At 42.6% G+C, this 20,690-nt stretch overlaps 1 protein-coding gene across 2 annotated transcripts in view; it reads right to left on the bottom strand.

The window, feature by feature from the left end:
- CDH8 (cadherin 8) overlaps positions 1 to 20,690 on the bottom strand; it is a 211,005-nt gene that overhangs the window by 106,623 nt on the left and 83,692 nt on the right. For both annotated transcript variants that reach the window (XM_044987732.1, XM_044987733.1), the window contains exon 4: positions 6,004 to 6,123. In XM_044987732.1, the coding sequence (XP_044843667.1) occupies positions 6,004 to 6,123 (120 nt within the window). The remainder of the gene's footprint in view (positions 1 to 6,003; positions 6,124 to 20,690) is intronic.

The following is a 20,690-nucleotide window of genomic DNA, read 5'->3' as shown; positions in this document are numbered from 1 at the left end:
TCATGTATGTTCCAGCTTGAGAGCCACCAGGTATCTCAACTTGAGCAATATGACCCCGGGAGAGAGGTCGGACCAAGCCTCAAACCATTTAGGCCTTTGTAGCTTAAAACCAGACACTTTGAATTCCACCTAGAAACTCACAATGAGAAACACATCACACAGTGATTAGTCCCATTCAAATCAGTAGCCAGTGGCTTCAATTCAGCCTTTGCTTTGCTTACCAGAAATTAATGGGACCAGTCAATGGCTAAGGTACTTCTCAACACAAGTAAGAGTGGCGGAATATAGCTTTTATTTTGTAGACTTCCAACATGAGTTAGTCATGGAGGTCATGTGCGTGATATGAAATCTGTCAACTCTCACTTGGATTTGTTTCCTACAGATGTCCAAAACATCTGTGTCATGGAAACCCTTCAGTCACTAACAATCAAGGCTGAATTCAAGTCAATGACCTAGGTGTGAAAGTCTCCATATTCCTCTGGCAAGTGACCTCAGCTCTCTAGATCTCCTGGTTTGCATGTTTTTATCTCAGTTTTATTGAATCAGACTCTACCCATGACACCCAGACCATGTCTACAATACCGGCACTACAGCAGCACAGATATGGTGCTGTAGCTGTGCTGATTGTAGCACCCTAGCACAGACATTTCCTACATCGATAGAAGGGGCTTTTCCATCACTGTAGTTAGTCCATCTCTCCAAGTGTTGGTAAAAATTCTTCCATTGACCTAGCCATGTGTACCCCAGGGATTAAGTCATCCTGACTGCAGCACTCAGCGCATAAAATTTTTCACGGCTCTGAGCCACATACGTAGGTTGATCTAATTTTTCAGAGTAGACAAGGCCCCAGTGAGCAGTTCCAAGACAGCCTCTTTTAAAATGTAAAACATTTACTGCTTTATAAACAATCAGGGTTTCCGTTTGAATAATATACTGTGCCTTCTAGTATAATAAAGCAATATGTTAAACTGCAGCCTTCGTGAAACTTGATTTCAAAGACAGTGTAGGAGTTACAGAATTTTAGTAAGTTCATATGAAATGTAAATAAGTCAGACAGTCGAAAATGTATTTTCTCTGACACCTCTATATTGTAGAACACCGTGTCACTTCAGATTATGTTCCATTATGATAATCATATTGTAAAACTGACTGTTGTGATTTAATATCCTATGAAAAGCTGAAAAATGAGAACTATTCTGGAGCTTCTTCTTGGGGAAAAACTGCAGCATGAATGTTAGTGTGTGAGTTATTGGAGAATAAATGCAATTTGCATACCTTTATAAATAATATCAGAATTCTGTCTCAACACCGAACATTGGAAAAATTAAGCCATAGCTCCATATCTGTCTGACATGCTATAGTTATGATTTATGGAGGCTACAGCTATTTAGTCCAGTGAATATTACATCACTAATTTGGTGTCATCACTTGGTGTCATACAAAATCTTCATTTTTTAAAATATTTATTTATTTTTCCTCTCTAGCTTATGAATTAACAGCCCCTTTAAAACTCATCTGTAGAAGAAACCATGCAGGTGAAAAGGAGGAGAGAATTATATCCAGAAAGGATTCTCCTCAAACTGTGACAATGACATTTAATGGAAAGATAATTACTGGATTACTTTCTGGGATGTGCACTATAACCTATATAGCAGAGTTTGAAAATCATAACTTGAGAAATACTACATGTATATGCATTTCATAAAAGGTAATGGGAAATGACTGTTTTAAGCATGGGTCCTATACTAATACTTGTGACTGTACATGCAGCTACACAGAAGTGTGCCAAACAAACTGAAAACCAGTGTCAGAGTCTTAACAAAGGATCGGACTCAACAAGCCCATTTATGGCAGCTAGGCAGGTGCATAGAGGAAGCAAGGCAGCCCTAAGGCTCCCCAAAGAATATCCCCAGGCACAGCAGGCCTCTACAGTGTACACCAAGTCTCCCTGCGCTTAACCATCTCTGCTGCAGTGCCTGGTGTAGGAGGGTATTCCAGGGCTGGGCTGGGCCAGAGGAAGAAGGAAGCAGGAGATGATGTTGCTAGGGAAGGTCCTGTCAGTTCTATGCTTTTCTAATAACTATAGGGGTCATTGTAACAGGCATAAATCTAGCCTGGTCCAGAAACTGAACCTGAATAGAGGAGGCACAAGCCACCTTCATTCTACCACTGCACTAGGTGTTGGCATCACCACAGGGATGAATCTGGACTAAACTTTTCAAAAGACAGTCATCTCAGAACATAGTGGGCCAGCTCTAAAATATTGTACTGCAACATCTGAGGGACGGAAAATATAAATATGGATTTTTAAATAGTTCACATGTTTATATGCATCCATTCATCCAGGAATGCTTTTATCTGTGGCATAGAATTGTAGAAATAATACGACTGCACAAATATCTGTATTATATGTGGAAAGCTCCTGCACTTCATATGGATGTGTGAAAATGGAACCACGGAGGGAAAAAAAAATCAGCTATGCTATTTGAAATTGCCTCCTTCTGAAGGCTTTCCTTCATTTTTACATCTGTTTCTGACAAGATCCTAGTCTAACTACTCTAAGTTGTTATATTAGTGCCTATCACCATAGCATCTGAACACCTCTTAGGAGTTAAACTACCACAAATATTCCCATGCTTAAGGTATTAGAAGTACCTTGTCCTAGCCTATTCAGCAAGGGAAAAAATACTAGTTGTGAGGCACTCACATTGCTAAGATTAGACACATATAAAAAAGAGCCCAGTATGTCTACTTTAATTCTGCTTGCTCTTCTGAAGACCCAGACATTTTGTCTTTGTTAATATTCATCCTCCCCCCACTCCACCTGCTAATGTTAATACTATTTTAAGCTTTACTATTCAAATTGTAAAGTTGCTGAACTCCAGAAATGCGCAGAGAATACTGTCATTTGCATGTTTTATGCATCACTGCCCTGAGAAGGTGAAATTTACAATGCCACAAACGGCTAGGAAAGTGTAACTATATTTGATCTATGACTATTGGCTTTCCAAGACTGAATGTAACAACCCATAAAAGTGTCCCTGGTATGTATCAGGCATTATCATTTCTATTACTCCCAGATGCCCAGATTATCAGGAAAACTTGCTGCATATTTCCTTATCAGTTTCTGAAAACAATGCAACTCTTTGGAAGCACCTTGACTGTAAACCTATACTCTACCTCAACAATCCATTTAATCCAGTAACAGTGCAAGGCTGCAGTTTTTACATGGCTAGTACTCACTTGTGATGTGCCAGATAAATTTTCTGTCAATGAGTATTTGTTTAGCCATTTTATATTCTAGACAACAGGGTTATGCAGATGTCATTTCTATGATTTAATATTCAGCATGGCTCATGGTTCCTCTAGATCTACCCCCAATAACTCCCCAACATGACACTGCAATTTGTTTTAAAATTTAAAGACAGGATTATCTGATCTGCTATGCACTGGTGCACAGGAGTAGAAAGGAACCCTTTCACTCCTGTGTGCTGGCAGCCCATATTATACATAGCAACATGAGTCACAGAGCAGCATCCATGGGGTCACCAAGCAGCAGCCCCCTTCCCACACAGATGAGGAGGAAGTGGGCAGGAAAGCGTAGAGTTTTGGCTCCTCCCTCACAACACGTGAGCCAGATCAGATGTCCTGGTGATGAAGGGGATATAATCTGTGCCAAATTTAAATCTGGGGCAGATCATTTCTCCCCCAGAGTAAGGAGGAATCCCAGAACCAGACTGTGGATCACAGTATGGGCCCTGGGACTACTTCTGTGGCAGCACAGCTATGTGCTGCCACTTACTCAGGATCTGTCACAATTGAACCCTATATGAGCTATGCATTTTAGAGAACTGATTTATCACCTTTTTATGCTCACTGAACTGCAACTGATAGCACTGTTGATGAGTGGAAATGAGGTGGGAAAATGTAACACCAGGAGAAAAATCATGATTTGTATGTTCACAAAAAATCCTAAGAGTTTTTACTGGATTTCATGAAAGTAAATATCTCTTTTTCTGGGAGATAAAATGTGATTTCTTGTATTAAGCAGTTTTCCCGGAAAAAAAAAGAAGCCAATATTGGTAACAAAAAACCTCAAACCAAACCAAACCAAAAAAAAAACAAAACCCTAGGGCAAATTCACAAAATTTTAGGTTTGGGATTTTTGCCATGAAGTCATTTGAATGAAATAAATGAAAAAGCTTCACCTTGGATAAACAAAACATTTTTCAGCTCTTCTGTGAAAGCTGCTAGTTTTGCGCAGCTCTTGAGAACAGCGAAAGGAATTATAAACATGTGCATTAGGAGCTGCTCCTTGGAGAATCCAAGAAATTGGTGATCAGAAAGCCCTATTAAGTCTTCTAATGAATCCTCTGACTAAAGCTATATTGTTCTGTACAGTTTATTTTCTGGTGCTTTACCAGGTCTTGTTTCAAATATTGTCAGCAATGGGAATGCTACTACTTCACTTTGGTAACAATTTCACAGTATAAAAGATCTCACTGTGAGGTATGGGTCCCCCCCCCCGATATTCAAACTAAGTTTTCCTTTATTTCATTTTATTCTATTAGCCTATGAATATTACCTCCTGGACCACTTTAAACTATTTTTTAAACTATTTTTCTTCCTAAAAGATTCTGGTGTCTGAAGCACAGAACATACTGAATACTACATTTGTTGCACTACCAATATATCTAACTAGTCATTACTATATATAATATTTTGTAATATCTTATGTTTGAAAGGTATTATAGAAACCAAATAATATGTTCTAAGGCTCCAAAAAGGACTCTGCATGGTCAGGCCTCTGCCTACATATATGCTGAGGCACGATATAGAGCCTAAGTGGTACTTCAACTAGGACGAGAAAGTTCTTCAGTGGGAAGAGGGGACTGCCCTATGCCATTCAATGGACGTATTTCTCTCTGGCAACAGGAAATCACTATAATTTCATTGTGCTGCATTCAGAAGAGATTTTCATAGATCTGAGATTCACGTAAGGCATGCAATGTATTAATAAACCACACTGCAACAGGACATTTCCACAGCCGTGGTTGCTTTTTATTTTTCTTCAGACCACATGAAAACACTTTCTCAGAGTGATCTCTGTCATATTATCTGCATAACACACTATTATAGACTCACAGATGCCTCTGTTAATTTTATTATAACCAATGAACAACAGTTTTCCTTGTGCAACTCAGCTGAAGCCAAGAGGAATTGATTGGTGTGCCAAGCAAGTTAAAAATTGGGCTCATTTTAACTGACTTAGGAGCATCGTCTAATAATTTCTTCTGACCAGATCTTTTTGGTGTTGATGAAAGATTTAATCTGCATAAGCATGAGATGGCTGCTCTACTTATGAATGGCAAAGTTATTTCTGGTAACTTTAGTTATACTTTTCTTCTCCTTCTGAGGCCAGCACAACTGACTTACGGTAACTAACATGAAAAATATGAAAATTAACACTGGGGAAAAAGACAACAGAACAAATCTCTCTCAAACATTTCTAAATAGCCTTTTTGTTTTAAATGTGGCATAAGCAGAATAAACAATGTGGGGTTGGCTTTATTAGCACTTCTTTGAAATGACCTACATTATCAGACACTTACTAATGGCTTTGCAAATGGTGAGAAATAAAGCCATCTCAAATTCATGCAGATAAAACATATTCTCTCTCCCCAGCTCCATCCAATCAAGGAATACAAATATTTCTTAATGAAAGCACACAGTATATTCATTAAAATGCCCAAGCCAAACCCTACAGTCTTTAGCCAGAAATTCTAAAGGCTTTTATTAAAAAAAATAATATATTCATTACAATCCCCAGGTCAAATCATACAATCCCTAACCAGTTGTTAGTCATACAATAATGGGAGTTTTGCTTCAGTAACTTCTGACTGACATTACTCATCATGTTTAAGTGAAGTGCGTGAAATATTCAGAAAATGCTGCTTCTTATGTGTATTGTTACCTGGAGAGTGCTAATTCAGGGTCACCTACCTGTATGTGGTTCAATTGAGAAGTAAGGCTGTCCTTCCAAAATGCTGTAAACCAGCTTTGCGCTGTTTCCATAAACTGGATCATCTGCATCTGTGGCCGTTACTTTAGTAACAAAGGTACCTAGTTTAAAAGAATATTTAATTAACATTTCAGTTCTTGCCAGAGATTTGTATGTTTCTTTATGAAAAAAAAATCAATTTCTTTAAATCTATACAGAAATTCATGAGGTGGGAGATGTTAGTAAAATGAAAACGTAATCAGTTATGACTTAAAACATTATTTAGAGAGCACAGACAAAACATTATGCTTTGAGAAGAAATATGCCACCAGCCTAATGTTCTAGATAAAGAAAAAGCTTTTTAGTAGCTGTATTATTTAAGGTTCCTTTATAGAATGCATTTTAAAGTTACCTGTTAGATCTATGCAGACTTCAAGCATTTGCAAAGGGGATCATATCAAAGGGATATGAAATACAAGGTTAATAATACAATATAATATGTTGCACTTAAGTTTTGAAAAAGCACATTTGAAAGAACCTGGCCAACTTACAGTGGCTGCATAGAAAAGTAATAATATAAAGGACTTTTCTCTCTTTTTCTTTGGCTTCCAGGTACAATAATGGTTTGATGTGGCCAGAGTCAAGGCATTATCTCTCATCTCTGAAATGACTCCCCATCACTGAGGGGATCCACTGCCCAGCTGCCATTGTACCTTCACTGGTCTATCCAGAAAAGAAAATAAACAAAGACATGACAAGAAATTGTTCATTTTCCTTCTCAGACCACGCTCTGGCTTCTGATTGTGTAGAAAGCCACATCAAATCAAACTCAAATGTGCTTCATGGTTTTGTTGCAGTGACTTCTTTTGAATGACTTTAAAAAAATAACGATGACACTAATTAAACTAATTCATATGCAAAAAAGACAATATCTAGAGAGGAAGAGAAAGAGAGAGTGAGGCAGAGTTTGAGGGCTGAATTATGCTTCTTGTGAGCTGAGATATGCTTGGCAAGGGAAAGAATAACAGCATCCACCAAGATGTGCCCCCTCTCTGAGTCTGCTGGCATTGCTAGAAATGATGACTCACTCCTGCTCCTTGTCCCTTTGTCCTGTTGATCCCAGATTATGCCTAACTCCTGTATGGGAACACTAAGTGCAGGGTCTCCCTTTGCTCTCTCCATCCCCTTTGCTCTCCTTTACTGCCCCATATGGGGAGATTCATAGCGGCCAAGTTTTGTGCAACTCTGTTTATGACATTTTATGCAAATTACATAGGGGGCTTACATACATTTGCATGTTTGTAATTTACATATATCTATCCTCTTTAGCACCTACACCTTATCTCAGGCAGTGGCAGGGGTAGAAAATGGAGCTGCAAAAATATTGGCAGCTGGGGCTAGGGTATGGTGCAACTAGAAGCGGGCGCTGGGTGTTTGATGGCTATCTGGCAGGCTAGCTTAATGGGGGTATCTGCGAGAGAAAGTGGTCGCTGGATATAGGGATGAGTTCAGGGGAAAATGATGATTCCCTGGGAAATAGCTGAGTGCCAGGTTGCCTGGGCTAGCTGGAGGTGCTGCATAGGTGGGACCCAGGGAATATGGGAGTGTTGTGATGCCTGGAATTACTGGGGATGGATGAGCATTGAGGGGAGGAGGGAGGTAGGATGAGGGTGACCCTGGTGCAGTTTACTGGAAGTGAAGGAGCTTGTGGCCTGCCTTGAGTCCCTTGCCTTGTGCCTGCGCTGAATCCCCCACAACCTCTTACTATTGCTCAATCCAACAAGATGTGCACCACTAGGAGAAATAGAGTGGCTGCTTGCTCAGCAGGCTCCTCTGGGGCCCTGGCACAGGGTACTCCCCTCCAGCAGCCCCCATCCCACTGTAGGTTGGATCAAAACACACACACCCTTTCCTGGGGTCTGATTTATGATGTCATTCTACGAAGTGAAACTCACTTTTTTCATTGCCCCAGATCACCCCGCACTGGGTCTATGTGAGAATCCTGGCCAGCTCTCGTCTCAGTGCAGGAGATCTTCCCCAGTTCCCATCCTGTTGTGCTTCAAATGGTCACTCTCTCAGGACAAGAGTCTGTAGCTCTCCTCCTGGAGCTAGGTTTAGGGCCTTACATCACTTCTCCTTCACTAGACCATTTTCTCCAATCAGTTCTCAAGGAGTTCAGCAGGCCAGCTTTCTCTGGCTAGCGTCTGTCCTGGTGCTCTTCTCCCAGATCTTCCCCAACTGGATGGGTGAGAGAAGAAGCTTGCCCCACCCTCTTTGCAATGTTCCTGGCCCCAGGCCCTTAAAGACATAGTCACAAAATTTCCCACCACTACCCTGAGGAAGGCAGACTACCTTGTTACAGGCCCCATCTGGCAGGATGGCACCACCGCAGGCAAATGCCTGCAACATTCCCAGAGCTCAACTGGTTGCACAGGAATCCGGCTGGGCTGCGGCAATGCATGACATGGCAGAGAAATGCAGGAGTGTAAAAATGTACAGAATGTATTACACGACACTTGGCAGCCATGGGAGGGAGAACTTTATCTGGCCTATGTTATACAGGAAGTCAGATAACCACAATGGGTCCCTTCTGGTCTTGGAATCTATGAGCAATTATTCCTCATTGAAATATCATTTCCTATGAAGGAAACAACAGCATTTTCCTGAACCCTTTTGCCCCAAACAAAAGCAACCAACAGACCAAACAATCACATTTGGACCCAGTGTTCCATATGTTAATTATTTACTGAATTTGGCAATCGCTATCCCCATGTGGTTAAACTCCTGTAGCATAACACACACACACACACACCATGGAAGAAGAATGGGTGACAATGGCATGGGGAAAGGTGGACATGGGAGACACACAGAGCCCCTGGCATGTGGTGGAGGAAGAAATGGGAAGCACACATGATAAAGAAGTGGGGAAGGAGGGAGAAGGGGCATGAAAGGGCCCACAGAACCCCTAGCATGGGAAGAGAGTCATGGCCCCTGTCTGGTGGGGAGGGAAGAATGGGGAACATGGATGCAGAGCCATCCCTTGGGTACAGCAAATGGGGGCAACCACTCCGGGCCCCGCGCTTTGGGGGGCCTCATGGGCCAGTGCGATTGGCCAGCATGGTCGGTCCCAGAAATGATGGGTCGGTCCCAGAAGTGATGGATACGTCACATCCTCCCCGGGCCCCGCACCCACCTAGGGATGTCCCTGCATGGGTGAAAGGGGTAATGGGAGGTACCCAAAACCCCTAGCATGGGAGGGGTTGCGAGGAGAGTTGCAGGTTGTCCCTGAAATAGAGGGGGATGGGAGAGTGGCAAATGAAGCTTGTGTAGGGGCCTACGGGGGGGTGGGGTGTAGAAGAATGCAAGGAGCCCCTGGTATGTGCAGGGAATTCAGTCTACAAAGGCAACGATGTGTGTAACCCTTGAGTTATTTTAATCTAGAATCATCTCATATATTTAAAAGTGATATTGGCTTTCTTTTATAGTTCAAACACTAGCTATAATTTACCCAGAGCTTATCAGCTTTGCCATCTTGCAGAATAGGGAGTCTTGCAAGCTTGTCTGATCTACTTCTGCCCTCTTGCACAGACCTGGCCACAGCCCCACCCTCCCAATAGGTTACATTCTGCAGCTGCTCGCCCCTGGGTGACAACTGAGAGAGAGAGAGAGATCAATGCACACCCCAGTTAGATTCAGGCTAAAATAGCAGAAGAGATATTTTCAGTTTCTAGGGGAGTGGCACAAGCTGCAAAATGTAACCTGCTTGCTAGGTCAGTAGGGATGTGGTCAGACTCTTAGGGTACGTCTACACTACAAGACTATTTCGAATCTACTTAATTCGAATTTGTGGAATCGACCTTATGAAGTCGAATTTGTGTATCCACACTAAATACACTAATTCGACTGTCTGAGTCCACAGTAACGGGGCCAGCGTCGACTTTGGAAGCGGTGCACTGCGGGAAGCTATCCCACAGTTCCCGCACTCCCCGCTGCCCATTGGAATGCTGGGTAGAGCCCCCAATGCCTGCTGGGGGAAAAAATGTGTCGAGGGTGGTTTTGGGTAACTGTCATCATTCAACCGTCAATCACGCCCTCCCTCTCTCCCTCCCTCCCTGAAAGCGCCTGCGGGCAATCTGTTCATGCACTTTTCTGCTCAGTGACAGCGCGGGCGCCACAGCACTTTGAGCACGGATCCCGCTGCAGTTATGGCCGTTGTCAACTCCTCGCACCTTATCGTCCACCTCTTCCACAGTCAGCTGCTGAGAAATAGGGCTACTTTTCAATGGTGCTGCGAGCACTGGTGGACCATGGGGGACGTTTTACCAACATCAACGTCGGGTGGCCAGGCAAAGTTCATGACGTGCTTGTTTTCAGGAACTCTGGTCTGTTTAGACGCCTGCAGGAAGGTAGTTTCTTCCCGGACCACAAAATAAGTCTTGGGGATGTGCAGATGCCTATAGTGATCATCGGGGACCCAGCCTACCCGCTAATGCCCTGGCTCGTGAAGCTCTGTGCAGGCGCCTTGCACAGCGACAAGGAACTCTTCAAGTACCAGCGAGCAGTGAGCAGCGTGACCTGTGACTGTTCAGTTTCTTTACAGAGAAGCTGAACCTGCCCCTGTTTCTTTACCAAGTGACTGTTGACTAGCATCTGCAGTTACATACCCCGCCCACCCCGCTTCCCCAACTTCCAACACACATTTAAAAATAAAATACATGTTCCATTGTAACTTTACAAAGGTTTCTTTATTGATGACTTTGCGTTACAGGGTTGAAACCGGGACACGGACTGTGCTGGGTAGGGTGTGCAGTGATGTAAAGACCGCCTATAAACTCGAGGAATGACAGGCTCCTGTTCCCAGAGCGGTCTGCAGTGCCAGACTGGATGTTTCAACGGAGCCTGCCATCCCTCCTTTTTGGGACTCTGTGTGCGGGGGCTATGTGGCCTTTTGGCGGGGGAGGACGGATACAGATTCCTCTGCTGCGTGGCTCTGTGGTCCAGGACAGGGACCGTTGCATGAGATCTGTAACCCCCCTCCCCCGCTACAAAGTCACGTACCCCCCCCCCACCCACACAGAACCTGCAAACCACCTCCCATACCGACCAGGGTGCGTACTGACTGCAGTGTGTGTGTGACCTGCTGCTGATCCTGCCCCCATGTCTGTACCCTGGTAAAGGTGATTGTCCTGTCAAATTACCAACCCCCTTCCCCCCCTTCAAACACAGTCTCCTCTAAAAGAACATGATGGAAACAGTAATTAACAGAAAAGTATTTTTTATTATCAACTAGACAGTTAGGGGATGAAACTGGGATGGGGGCTTGAGTGAGGCGGGAAGGAAAGGACTTTTCAAAATGTAGGCTATGAGAGCTTTTGGGTACTTGAGCAATCTGCTGGGGTGCAGTGACAGTTTACACGGCCTCTGGCGCCCCTCCTTCTGGTTATTTTGGGTGAGGGGGGTATGGGACTTTGTGGCGGGGGAGGGCGGTTGCAGATACACTGCAGGGGGGCTCTGTCCTCCTGCCGGAGGTCCTGCAGAACATGCACAAGGCGCAGGAGCATGTCCGTTTGCTCTCTCATTAGTCCAAGCAGTGTTTGAGTCGCCTGCTTGTCTTCCTCATGCCACCTCTCCTCCCGTTCGCTGAGTGAGCACTGGTACAGAGAGAGGGTCTCCCTCCACTGGCGCTGCTGGTCTGCGTCGTCTCGGGAGCACACCATAAGTTCAGCGAACATCTCATCCCGTGTCTTTTTATTTTGCCGCCTAATCTTTGCCAGCCTCTGTGAGGGGGATGCTGTGGTGGGTCTGGAGACAGTCCAAGCTGTGTGATGGGAAAAAGGGAGTGAATTCCTTGCCAAGATAAATTTTTGCAAAGAATGAACACAGTCTAATCTGTCTCTGTGAATTCTGGGTTGAGATCCCAGTGCCTGATGGGGCAAAAACCATTTTCGCGGGTGGTTCTGGGTAAATGTCGTCAGTCATCCCTTCCTCCGGGAAAGCTACGGCAGACAAACATTTCAAGCCCGTTTTCCCTGAATTGCCCTGGCAGACGCCACAGCGTGTAAACCATGGAGCCTGTTTTGCCTTTTGTGCCTGTCACCGTATGTGTACTAGATGCCGCTGACAGAGGCGGTCCAGCAGCACTACACAGCAGCATGCTTTTGCTTTTGCATGACAGCAGAGATGGTTACCAGCCATATTGTACCATCTAGCACACCATAAATTGGTAATAAGATGGGCATGGTTAGCAGTCCTTTTGCACTACACCATTTGCTGCTGTCATAAGTGCCCCTGGCTGCTCTTAGCCATGGGCGCAAAAGCCAAAATTGGGAATGACTCCCTGAGTCAATCCCTCCTTTTTGGTATCTAAAAATAGAATCAGTCCTGCCTAGAATATGGGCAAGTGTACTAGAGAACCACTGTATCAGAGAACCAGAGAGCACAGCTGCTCTGTGTCAGATCCTGCATAGATTATGAGCTGTATGCTATTCACAGGGGGTGCTCCTGCAACAACCCCACCTGTTCATTCCATTCTTCCCCAGCCTTCCTGGGCTACCATAGCATTGTCCCCCCACTTGTGTGATGAAGTAATAAAGAATGCAGGAATAAGACACAGTGACTTGTTAGTGAGAAATGAGTGGAAGGCAGCCTCCAGCAGCTATGATAGTCCAGATAGGACATTAAGAAGTGTGGAGGAGAGGAGCCCAGCATCCTGCTGCTAGTCCAGGGGCAATTGAATCTTTTCTTTACACATGAAGGTTTGGGGGCTGATGAAGCTCAGCCCCCTGTTGCTATGGTGATGATGGTTATCAGCCATACTGTACCATCTACCACGAAAAATTAGGACCAGGCGCCCTTGATTGACCTTACCGATGCTAGTCGGCATGGTTACCAGTCCTTTTGCACTGCCCCATGTGCCAATAGGCTGATGATGAGGATGGATACCAGTCATTTTGTACCATCAGCCATCCATAGCGTGGGGGGAGCAAGGATGTCGGTGTTGAGTGCTGCACCATCGCGTCTATCTGCAGCATTCAGTAAAGATAGGGTGACATGTAAAAGAGTCAAGAGAGGATTGTTTTCCCTTTCACTTCTGGGGGTGGTTGGGGGGCTGCGTAAATTGCCGAGCTATGCCCTGACCCACCGCGGACACTGTTTTTGACCCTAGAGCATTTGGAGCTCAGCCAAGAATGCAAATCCTTTTCGGAGACAGCAGGAACTGTGGGACACCTTGCGTCCTCAGTCCCCCCTCCCTCCATGAGCGTCCATTTGATTCTTTGGCTTTCCGTTACGCTCGTCACGCAGCAGCGTGCTGAGTCTCTGCTATGCCGTCTGTCCGGAGATTTTTTAAAAATACTTTGGACCAGGCGTAACATTACAGTAATTCCCCTAATTACATGCAGGAGTCTCCGAGCGAGATCACCCTGAGGACGGTCACTGAAGGAGATAGAGAGCGCATGCTGCGTGAAAGCCAGCACAAACCAAGGCCCTACGCAGCCGTGCTCGGGGAGGCAATGCTCCCTGAGTACCTCATGAAAGCCTGGCGCGGAAAAGTGTGCTACCACGGAGCACCCAGTAAGGCAGCTCTCCCCAGGAACCTCCTGCGGAGGCTTTTCGATTACCTCCAGGAGAGGTTCGTGGAGATCTCCCAGGAGGATTTCTGTTCTATCCCCATATATAGAGAGACCTCCTTTTCACATACTTCAGATTCCTGTTATATTAAGAATAAAAGTTTACATGGTTAAAGCACTTACCGACTGCTCCTTCCCCTGATTCAGGATCCGGGTTAATGGCCGGGGACGGTTGGTAGGGGATCTCCGTGACGGTAATGAAGAGATCCTGGCTGTTGGGGAAACCAGCGTTGTAAGCCTTAGAGAATGTGGCTAGGACAGGGATAAGACGTAGCTCATTCAGAGAGCAGTTGGAACTTTCACAGGTGCTTCTTACCTCATGGTTGTTCCTTTTGACTTTTATGATATTATCTTTAGAAACAAAGGAACAAAACTGTGGACTTTTCTGAGAGTTTGTTTTGCCCAAGTTTCTCCTTCTGATGTGGAGAGAAGATCTGAAAGGTTTATTTATTTGTTTAAAATAGATTGTCTATTGCTCATTTAGGAATATTTGGCACGTCAAGTCTGTTTTTTTTTCCTTTTTCAGCTGAGGATCCTTTTTCAGGGATCTTAGAAATATTTGTTCTGAGCTCTCACACCTTAATTGGAAGGTGCACATGTTAAATCTTTTACAAAGGCAGCCTTTGCCCCAAGTGATCATTAGGTAGTGGAGTTAAGTATGCCATAATAAAAACAATCCATCCAGTTGCAAAATTGCTTCCCTACTCTGTTGATCAGCCTCCAGCCTCCTTTCTCTTGTGATATCATAATTTTACCTCTTCTCCAGTCACCAGATAGACCTATATTTCTTAAATAAAAAAGTTAAAAAAAAAAATAAATAAAACCAAGCCATTTTCTCATAGCCCTTATGTATACATCATAAAACAATAAAAAAGGTCATTTGCCTATTTGATTTTCTTTGCAGGTGACTTTTAAAGTCAATATCTTTTTACCTAATAAAACTCATTGGCAGGAGTGGAAAGGCAGAATATTTTCCAGAGTCACAGGATCTATTCTCTACTCCATACCTCATATTTTCTGAGCCACATCTCAAGGGTTACCACTTCCTTTTAGTTCCAAGATGACCTCTGTTCGATAGAAATGTGGTGGCCCATCCCCAACATTTTTATTGTTGAAAATGATTTACATGAAGAGTTATATACACTAATAGAGTGAATTGCACAGCAGTTTGTGTCCCTCGTTTTGGATCCTTGTCTCACATTGCATCCTACATCTGGGCCTTGGCGGTTGTGAGGTATGCCACACCCATACATATAGCTCAAATTGACACTAACTGGAGATATGTGTGCTTACCAAAGCAAATCTTGTCCCATCCACGGTTGTGGAGGACTCCCTTCATCAGAACTGGGACAGGCAGATGTTAGGATCCTAGCAGAACTCACAAGCCACCAACTCTACCTTCCACAACACCCCATATGTTATGGAGCCCAACTCCATGTGGTTTCCTTCCACGCAAACATGAAGGCAGAGCTATGAAAATCATCCTCCCCCCCACACACACACACAGATGGGGAAGTGCTACAAGCACACAGGAGTACTACTGCTCTGAGCTGTGGAATCCACAGACCTCTCCCCACTCAGCAGACTTTTCCAGGTCTCAGACTAGAAACTTAGACTATTAACTTTACAATAGGATTTGCTCTGCAATTGACAGGCAGTTACACGCTAAATATACCTAAATATTGCTATATACATGTACAATAGATGCATTTGTGTATGTTTTTTTCCATTAAAAAACCCCACCACCACGTTGAGAAAATGGCAGTGTTGCATGGCTAAGCACTCCGTGTTTGTCATTTGAAAATTAGTGTCCCAGAATCTACCCAGAAAACAAAAGACCAGGATTTTCCGTTAGTGTTTAATTTTGCCTGCATTTGGCACATTTGTTCCTTTGTCAATGCTACAACAAACTCATTTAGCTAGAGACTATAAATTTGACATGGTGCCATTTTCACAAGAAAGCCACTGTTATAGTCCAACTTGCTGTTGTCCTAATTATAATAATATAGCAGCTTTATATAATCTAGTCCAACAACATAATCACTGTTTCTCCTTTTTGTGTTCATACCTAATACTGCCGTATGTAATACAAAAACATTTTTAGATAGATGTGTGGGCAAATATTAGCATGTTAATTTTAAAACTTTCTGCCTCTTTCCTGAGACACATTTCTGCAATGCTAATGACACTGTGATTAAATGTGGACTGCAAAGAGGTTCGACAGATTTTAATTAATGAACACTTCTAATGTGATTTAACTGTTAACCATGGCTGATTGTTTCGCTCTGTTAGTGTCAGGTTTCATAGGTTCCCGTTGCCACATGCTAACAACCAGAGACACAGTTAATAATAAAAATATTTTTATACAGCTAGGTAAGGAGGCTTCTGTTTGCTGACAAACTAAGATTAAAAGCCTCCATAAAAATAAGATGTGTGCGCTCGGGTAGTGTTGTTCTATTGTTTTGGCTATGCTTTTTATGTGCAAGTCAAGGTGCAGATTCTGCACATTAGTCAGAAAGAAAAATGCACACACTGCCACAGGGAGTAAGAAAGCAAAGGTTTTGGTGTGGCAGTGAAATGTGTGTATTGGAAAAAAATAAAACTTGTATGTCCTGGAGGACTGAACAAATAGTCAGCATCTTAAATTTACATGAATCCATATTCAATGAAGCAACCATTTTGTTGAAAGATTGTAATGGCTAGGGAAATAAAGAAATGTGACCATATTGTAGTCTAGTGGGACTGTGCTTTCTTGATTTCTCTGGGACTTAAAAAACAAAACAAAAAACAAAACATCCTCTGTAGTTTTTCCTCTCCCCAAACCGGGGCAGGCTGAAATCTCCAGCTGGAATTTTAGTCTGGCTGATGATGGCTGTGTAGTCAAGGATGGTCAAAACAACATGCTGTTTGTATTCACTAGGTCAGATAAGCGGTCATTCCCAAATAAACCCTTTGCCTGATTGTCCTTCTTTTTTATAATCTCACAGGTAGCATGACAGCTGTTGTCATGGTAACTATTTTTTATTGAATAACACCGCAATAATCTCATAAAAACCTGTATAACTTCTTGACATGTAAATTATTGCTGCCTTGAAGCTGAAGGAACTTACTCTTCTTTTTTTCTCCTTGAAATTTTTAATGTACCACCATGAATGCAGTATGTTTAATTCATATATGTACACTTTCTTATTTTTACTATACTGAATTCATGCTAAATGGAATTGTGTGTCCAACAATTTACAGCAAAGGACTAGAGATCAGGACTCCTGGGTTCCATTCATAGTGCTACTCATATCCAGAGTGTTTATATGCACAACACCTCTCTGCATCTCAGTTTCCCTGTCTGTGAAATGGGTAAAAATATTTGCAGTGTAAAGAAATGCAGTTAATTAATGTTTGATTTGTTTGTATGTTCTCAGATATGAGGAATGTTAAATGCAACATATTGTTAGTATTAAAGAAATATCCTAAACTGAGAAAAGCCAGATGGGTGAAACATACAGAAGTGCACACAGACTCCCTGCCATGAGGGAAAATGGGAGGCCCTGGTATGAGGGAAGGGAAGGATGGGGGCACACACAGCCTCTGTCACAGGGAGAATAGAGGACTCTGAAATGAGGGGAAGAGGGAATGGAGGCACACAGAATCTTTATTCGGGAATATTGGGGGACACTGGGATAGGGGAAGTGGATACCCTAAGCCCCTGACATGGGGTGAAAGTAAGAACATGCACATATAGAGTCCTTGCCATTGGAGTGAAAGGGGGACCTGGAATGGAGGGAGGGGGGAAACAGGGGCTCACAGAACATCAGTAGGTTCAGATTGAGAACCCTGGTATCAGAGGAAGGGAGAAATTGGGGACACAAAGAACCCCTGACAGGGGAGAGACTGGAGGAGTTTCTGAAATAGAAGGGGTGGGAAGGAAGCTCACAGGGAGCATGTGGGGTGGAGCCCCTGGTGTGTGCAATAACTTTGCCTACAGAAGCTATGAAGTGGGTGACCACTTAGTTATTTATTATTTGTTTTTCCATAGAGCCTAGAAGCCCTATCATGGACCAGGACCCAAGGCTGCTAGGCATAGTACAAATAGAACAAAAAGATGGTCCCTACCCCAAGTAGCTTACATTCTAAATACAAGAAGAAAGACAACAGGTGGACACAGACAGTACAGAGGAACACAAGGAAACAAGGAGACAGTATTCGTCAGGATAATAGGCTGTGGTCTCAGCACACCAGTGGCCTAACCATTTAAAAAAAAAATTTTTTTTTGGTAAGGAAAGAATTCTAAAGAATGATATGAAGATGGATAATGAGGGAGCATTGTGGGTATTTACAGGAAACTCCACCAAGCATGGGGGACAGCCTTAGAGAAAACACCAAGATAGTTGTTAGAAAAATTTAAAAGTGAAGGATGCATCGGCCCAATGGAAAGTGGGGGTCGCCATCTCAAAAGCAAGTAAGAGATGAGAGGTAGGGTAGGGACTGACTGTGAAAGGGCCTAGAAAGAGAATACCAGCAGCTAAGGTGTTTATACTGTGTGCAGAATCGTGTACCAAGCTACCCCTAGAGGGGGAATCAAAAGAGAGTTTGTTTATTCTTCTTTACCACCAAGAGACAATTCAGATACAGACGATGGCCTTATAAATACCTTGCTCGAGAGATGAAGAGGAGGCATTATTCAGTTGCGTATAAAGGGGCAAAACTAGGACTGATGGGATGTAATTAAGAAAATGTAGGATAACATGCCAGAGGAAGGGGGTGATCTACCTCACAACAAGATCTAACAGTATGTGGAATAAGTACCTCAAGGGAAATAGCAGAAGCCTCTTCACTTGAGACATTTCACACTACTGCATGAAGCATTAGATAGTGTATTGTATGGAAAACCCCTATATTGACAGGAAGATGAAGTAATGAGCATGAGGTTTTTTGCAGCTGTAATTGGCGGCGCTATTATTATTTTTATATTTGTTTGATGAGAATGAGGTAGAGAATATGAAACATAGCAGTTTCAGAATATCTGCTTCTTCCATAATATATTGTGTATGTATGGGCATAAAGGGCCGCCCAGAGGATTCAGGGGGCCTGGGGCAAAGCAATTTCGGGGGCTCCTTCCATAAAAAAAAAGGTTGCAATATTATAAAATACTATATTCTTGTGGGGGCCCACTTGCCTCTCCTTCCCCCACCCCCCCCGAGCGGCCCTGTGGGCATGTGTGTGTGTATTTTCCAGATATACATTGTATACCTACCCACACTATATATATGGTGGAAGAAGCAGACATTCTGAAACTGGTATGTTTCATATTCATTCATTTTTAATTCAAAATTGAAATATACAGGTGACAAAGGTGTAAAATGTTAACAGTGAGTAATTAACCATTCAGACAACTTATCAGGGTGAGTGACAGTTTTTTAAAGCAAGATTGGATTTTTTTCCCCTAGAAGATATGGTCTAGGAATTATTTTGGGGAAGTTCTATGGCCTGTGTTATACAGAGTGTCAGACTTGATCACAATTGGCCATTATGGCCTTGAAATTTATCAAAGCTATTAAACTTTTGCTCTTGGTTTTTGATAGTATGTGTGAAATTTCATATTATTATTAATATTATTTACCATCTGTATTGCAGAAGCACCTAAAAGCCTGTGATATCAGAATTCCCTTGTATTAGGTGCCTTACAAACCTATAAAAATGACAGACCCCGTCCCAAACAATTTACAAGCTAAACAACAAAACAAAACAAAAAACTTTTATTGCTAACATTTTTTTTAAATGGTCTTATCATGGAAACTCAAGAGAGTCATAAGAGCAGCTGCATGGATATCACCATAAGTGATTCTGATAAACCCTAGCTTCATGGTTTCTTTAAAGTAAATTAAAGGAATACAAATGTTGGGCCAAATTTTTTTCAAACTCCATCAGCAGAGTTTTGCTGCATAGAGGTCCTGATCTCAAAGTAGTTAAGCAGGCTTACACCAGTATAGCAGAGTAGAATTTGGATGTCTGTTTCCAAACGTTAAATGCAATTTATTTTAATATACTTGAAGTGTACATAGTTTAGAAAGCTAATGACACTGGAAGAAATGTTAATAGAATGGAAAAAAAAACCTGAATGAGTCAAAAACTTTCTTTGAACAATTAAATACCCTGGAAAACACACTGCAACAAAGCATTGTATTCAGACTGCTCATCTGTCATTCTAATGAGCCTTTATAATGTGAAGCAAATGGAAAATACATATATTGTCTGGAAAAGTGTAACTAAGAATCCGGAAGGTGCTTGCTATGCATAGACGAAAACTGTCTTCTGCACAGAACATAGACAATAGAGCAAGCTGGCAGCCTTCAGCATTTTACAACTGTATAATGAGGAGCATTGGAAGCCTGGTTGTGAAATCTAATAAACTGCATATTTTACCATTTCAGGTGCATAAACTAATTGTTTTAGAATTGTGATGCTTCCTTCCTACAGTGGTGATCTTAAGAAAAGTAAAATGTTTCATACTGAGATAGATAAAGCTCTCTCTCTGGAAATTGTCCTCGTTGATGTTACCTACTGCATGGGTTTGACTCATGGGAAAGTAATAAGAAGGGACATCGTCTTGTTAGTTTTAAGGTTGGCGGTTCTCTCTGACTGCAATTTATAAGATGATGCCATTAAAAAGTCTGCATGTGCTGCTTTAAAAATTCCCCAGAGTGACCATTTGTTAGCATTAGAATTTACAGTTTGTAGCATCATAGGCAGCAGCAATGGGGTTCACCATATTTTATGTTTCTCTTAAAAATAACTCTGTTTTCTTTTAGACATTACTTTCATTTCCCGTTTAGATATTGCTGTTATTATAGAACATTAATAGTATTTGTGAGAGAGGAAGAAAATACTTTCTCTATTGTCCAGGACTTTCTAAAAGATGGCATTTGTCTAATCAATTGACTACTTCATCAGCCCTCATACAAAACAAGGTGAATTGCCTATTTTATATAGAACTACTAAGGCATAGAAATTGCAAGATCCCCAGGCAAAGAAAGTAAAATTGGACAACCACTACACAATTATAC

This window comes from Mauremys mutica, chromosome 14 (genome assembly GCF_020497125.1).
Source record: "Mauremys mutica isolate MM-2020 ecotype Southern chromosome 14, ASM2049712v1, whole genome shotgun sequence".
NCBI lineage: Eukaryota > Metazoa > Chordata > Testudines > Geoemydidae > Mauremys > Mauremys mutica.
The sequence above is the reverse complement of the archived record's forward strand: the minus strand, read 5'-3'. Positions and strand labels throughout refer to the sequence as shown.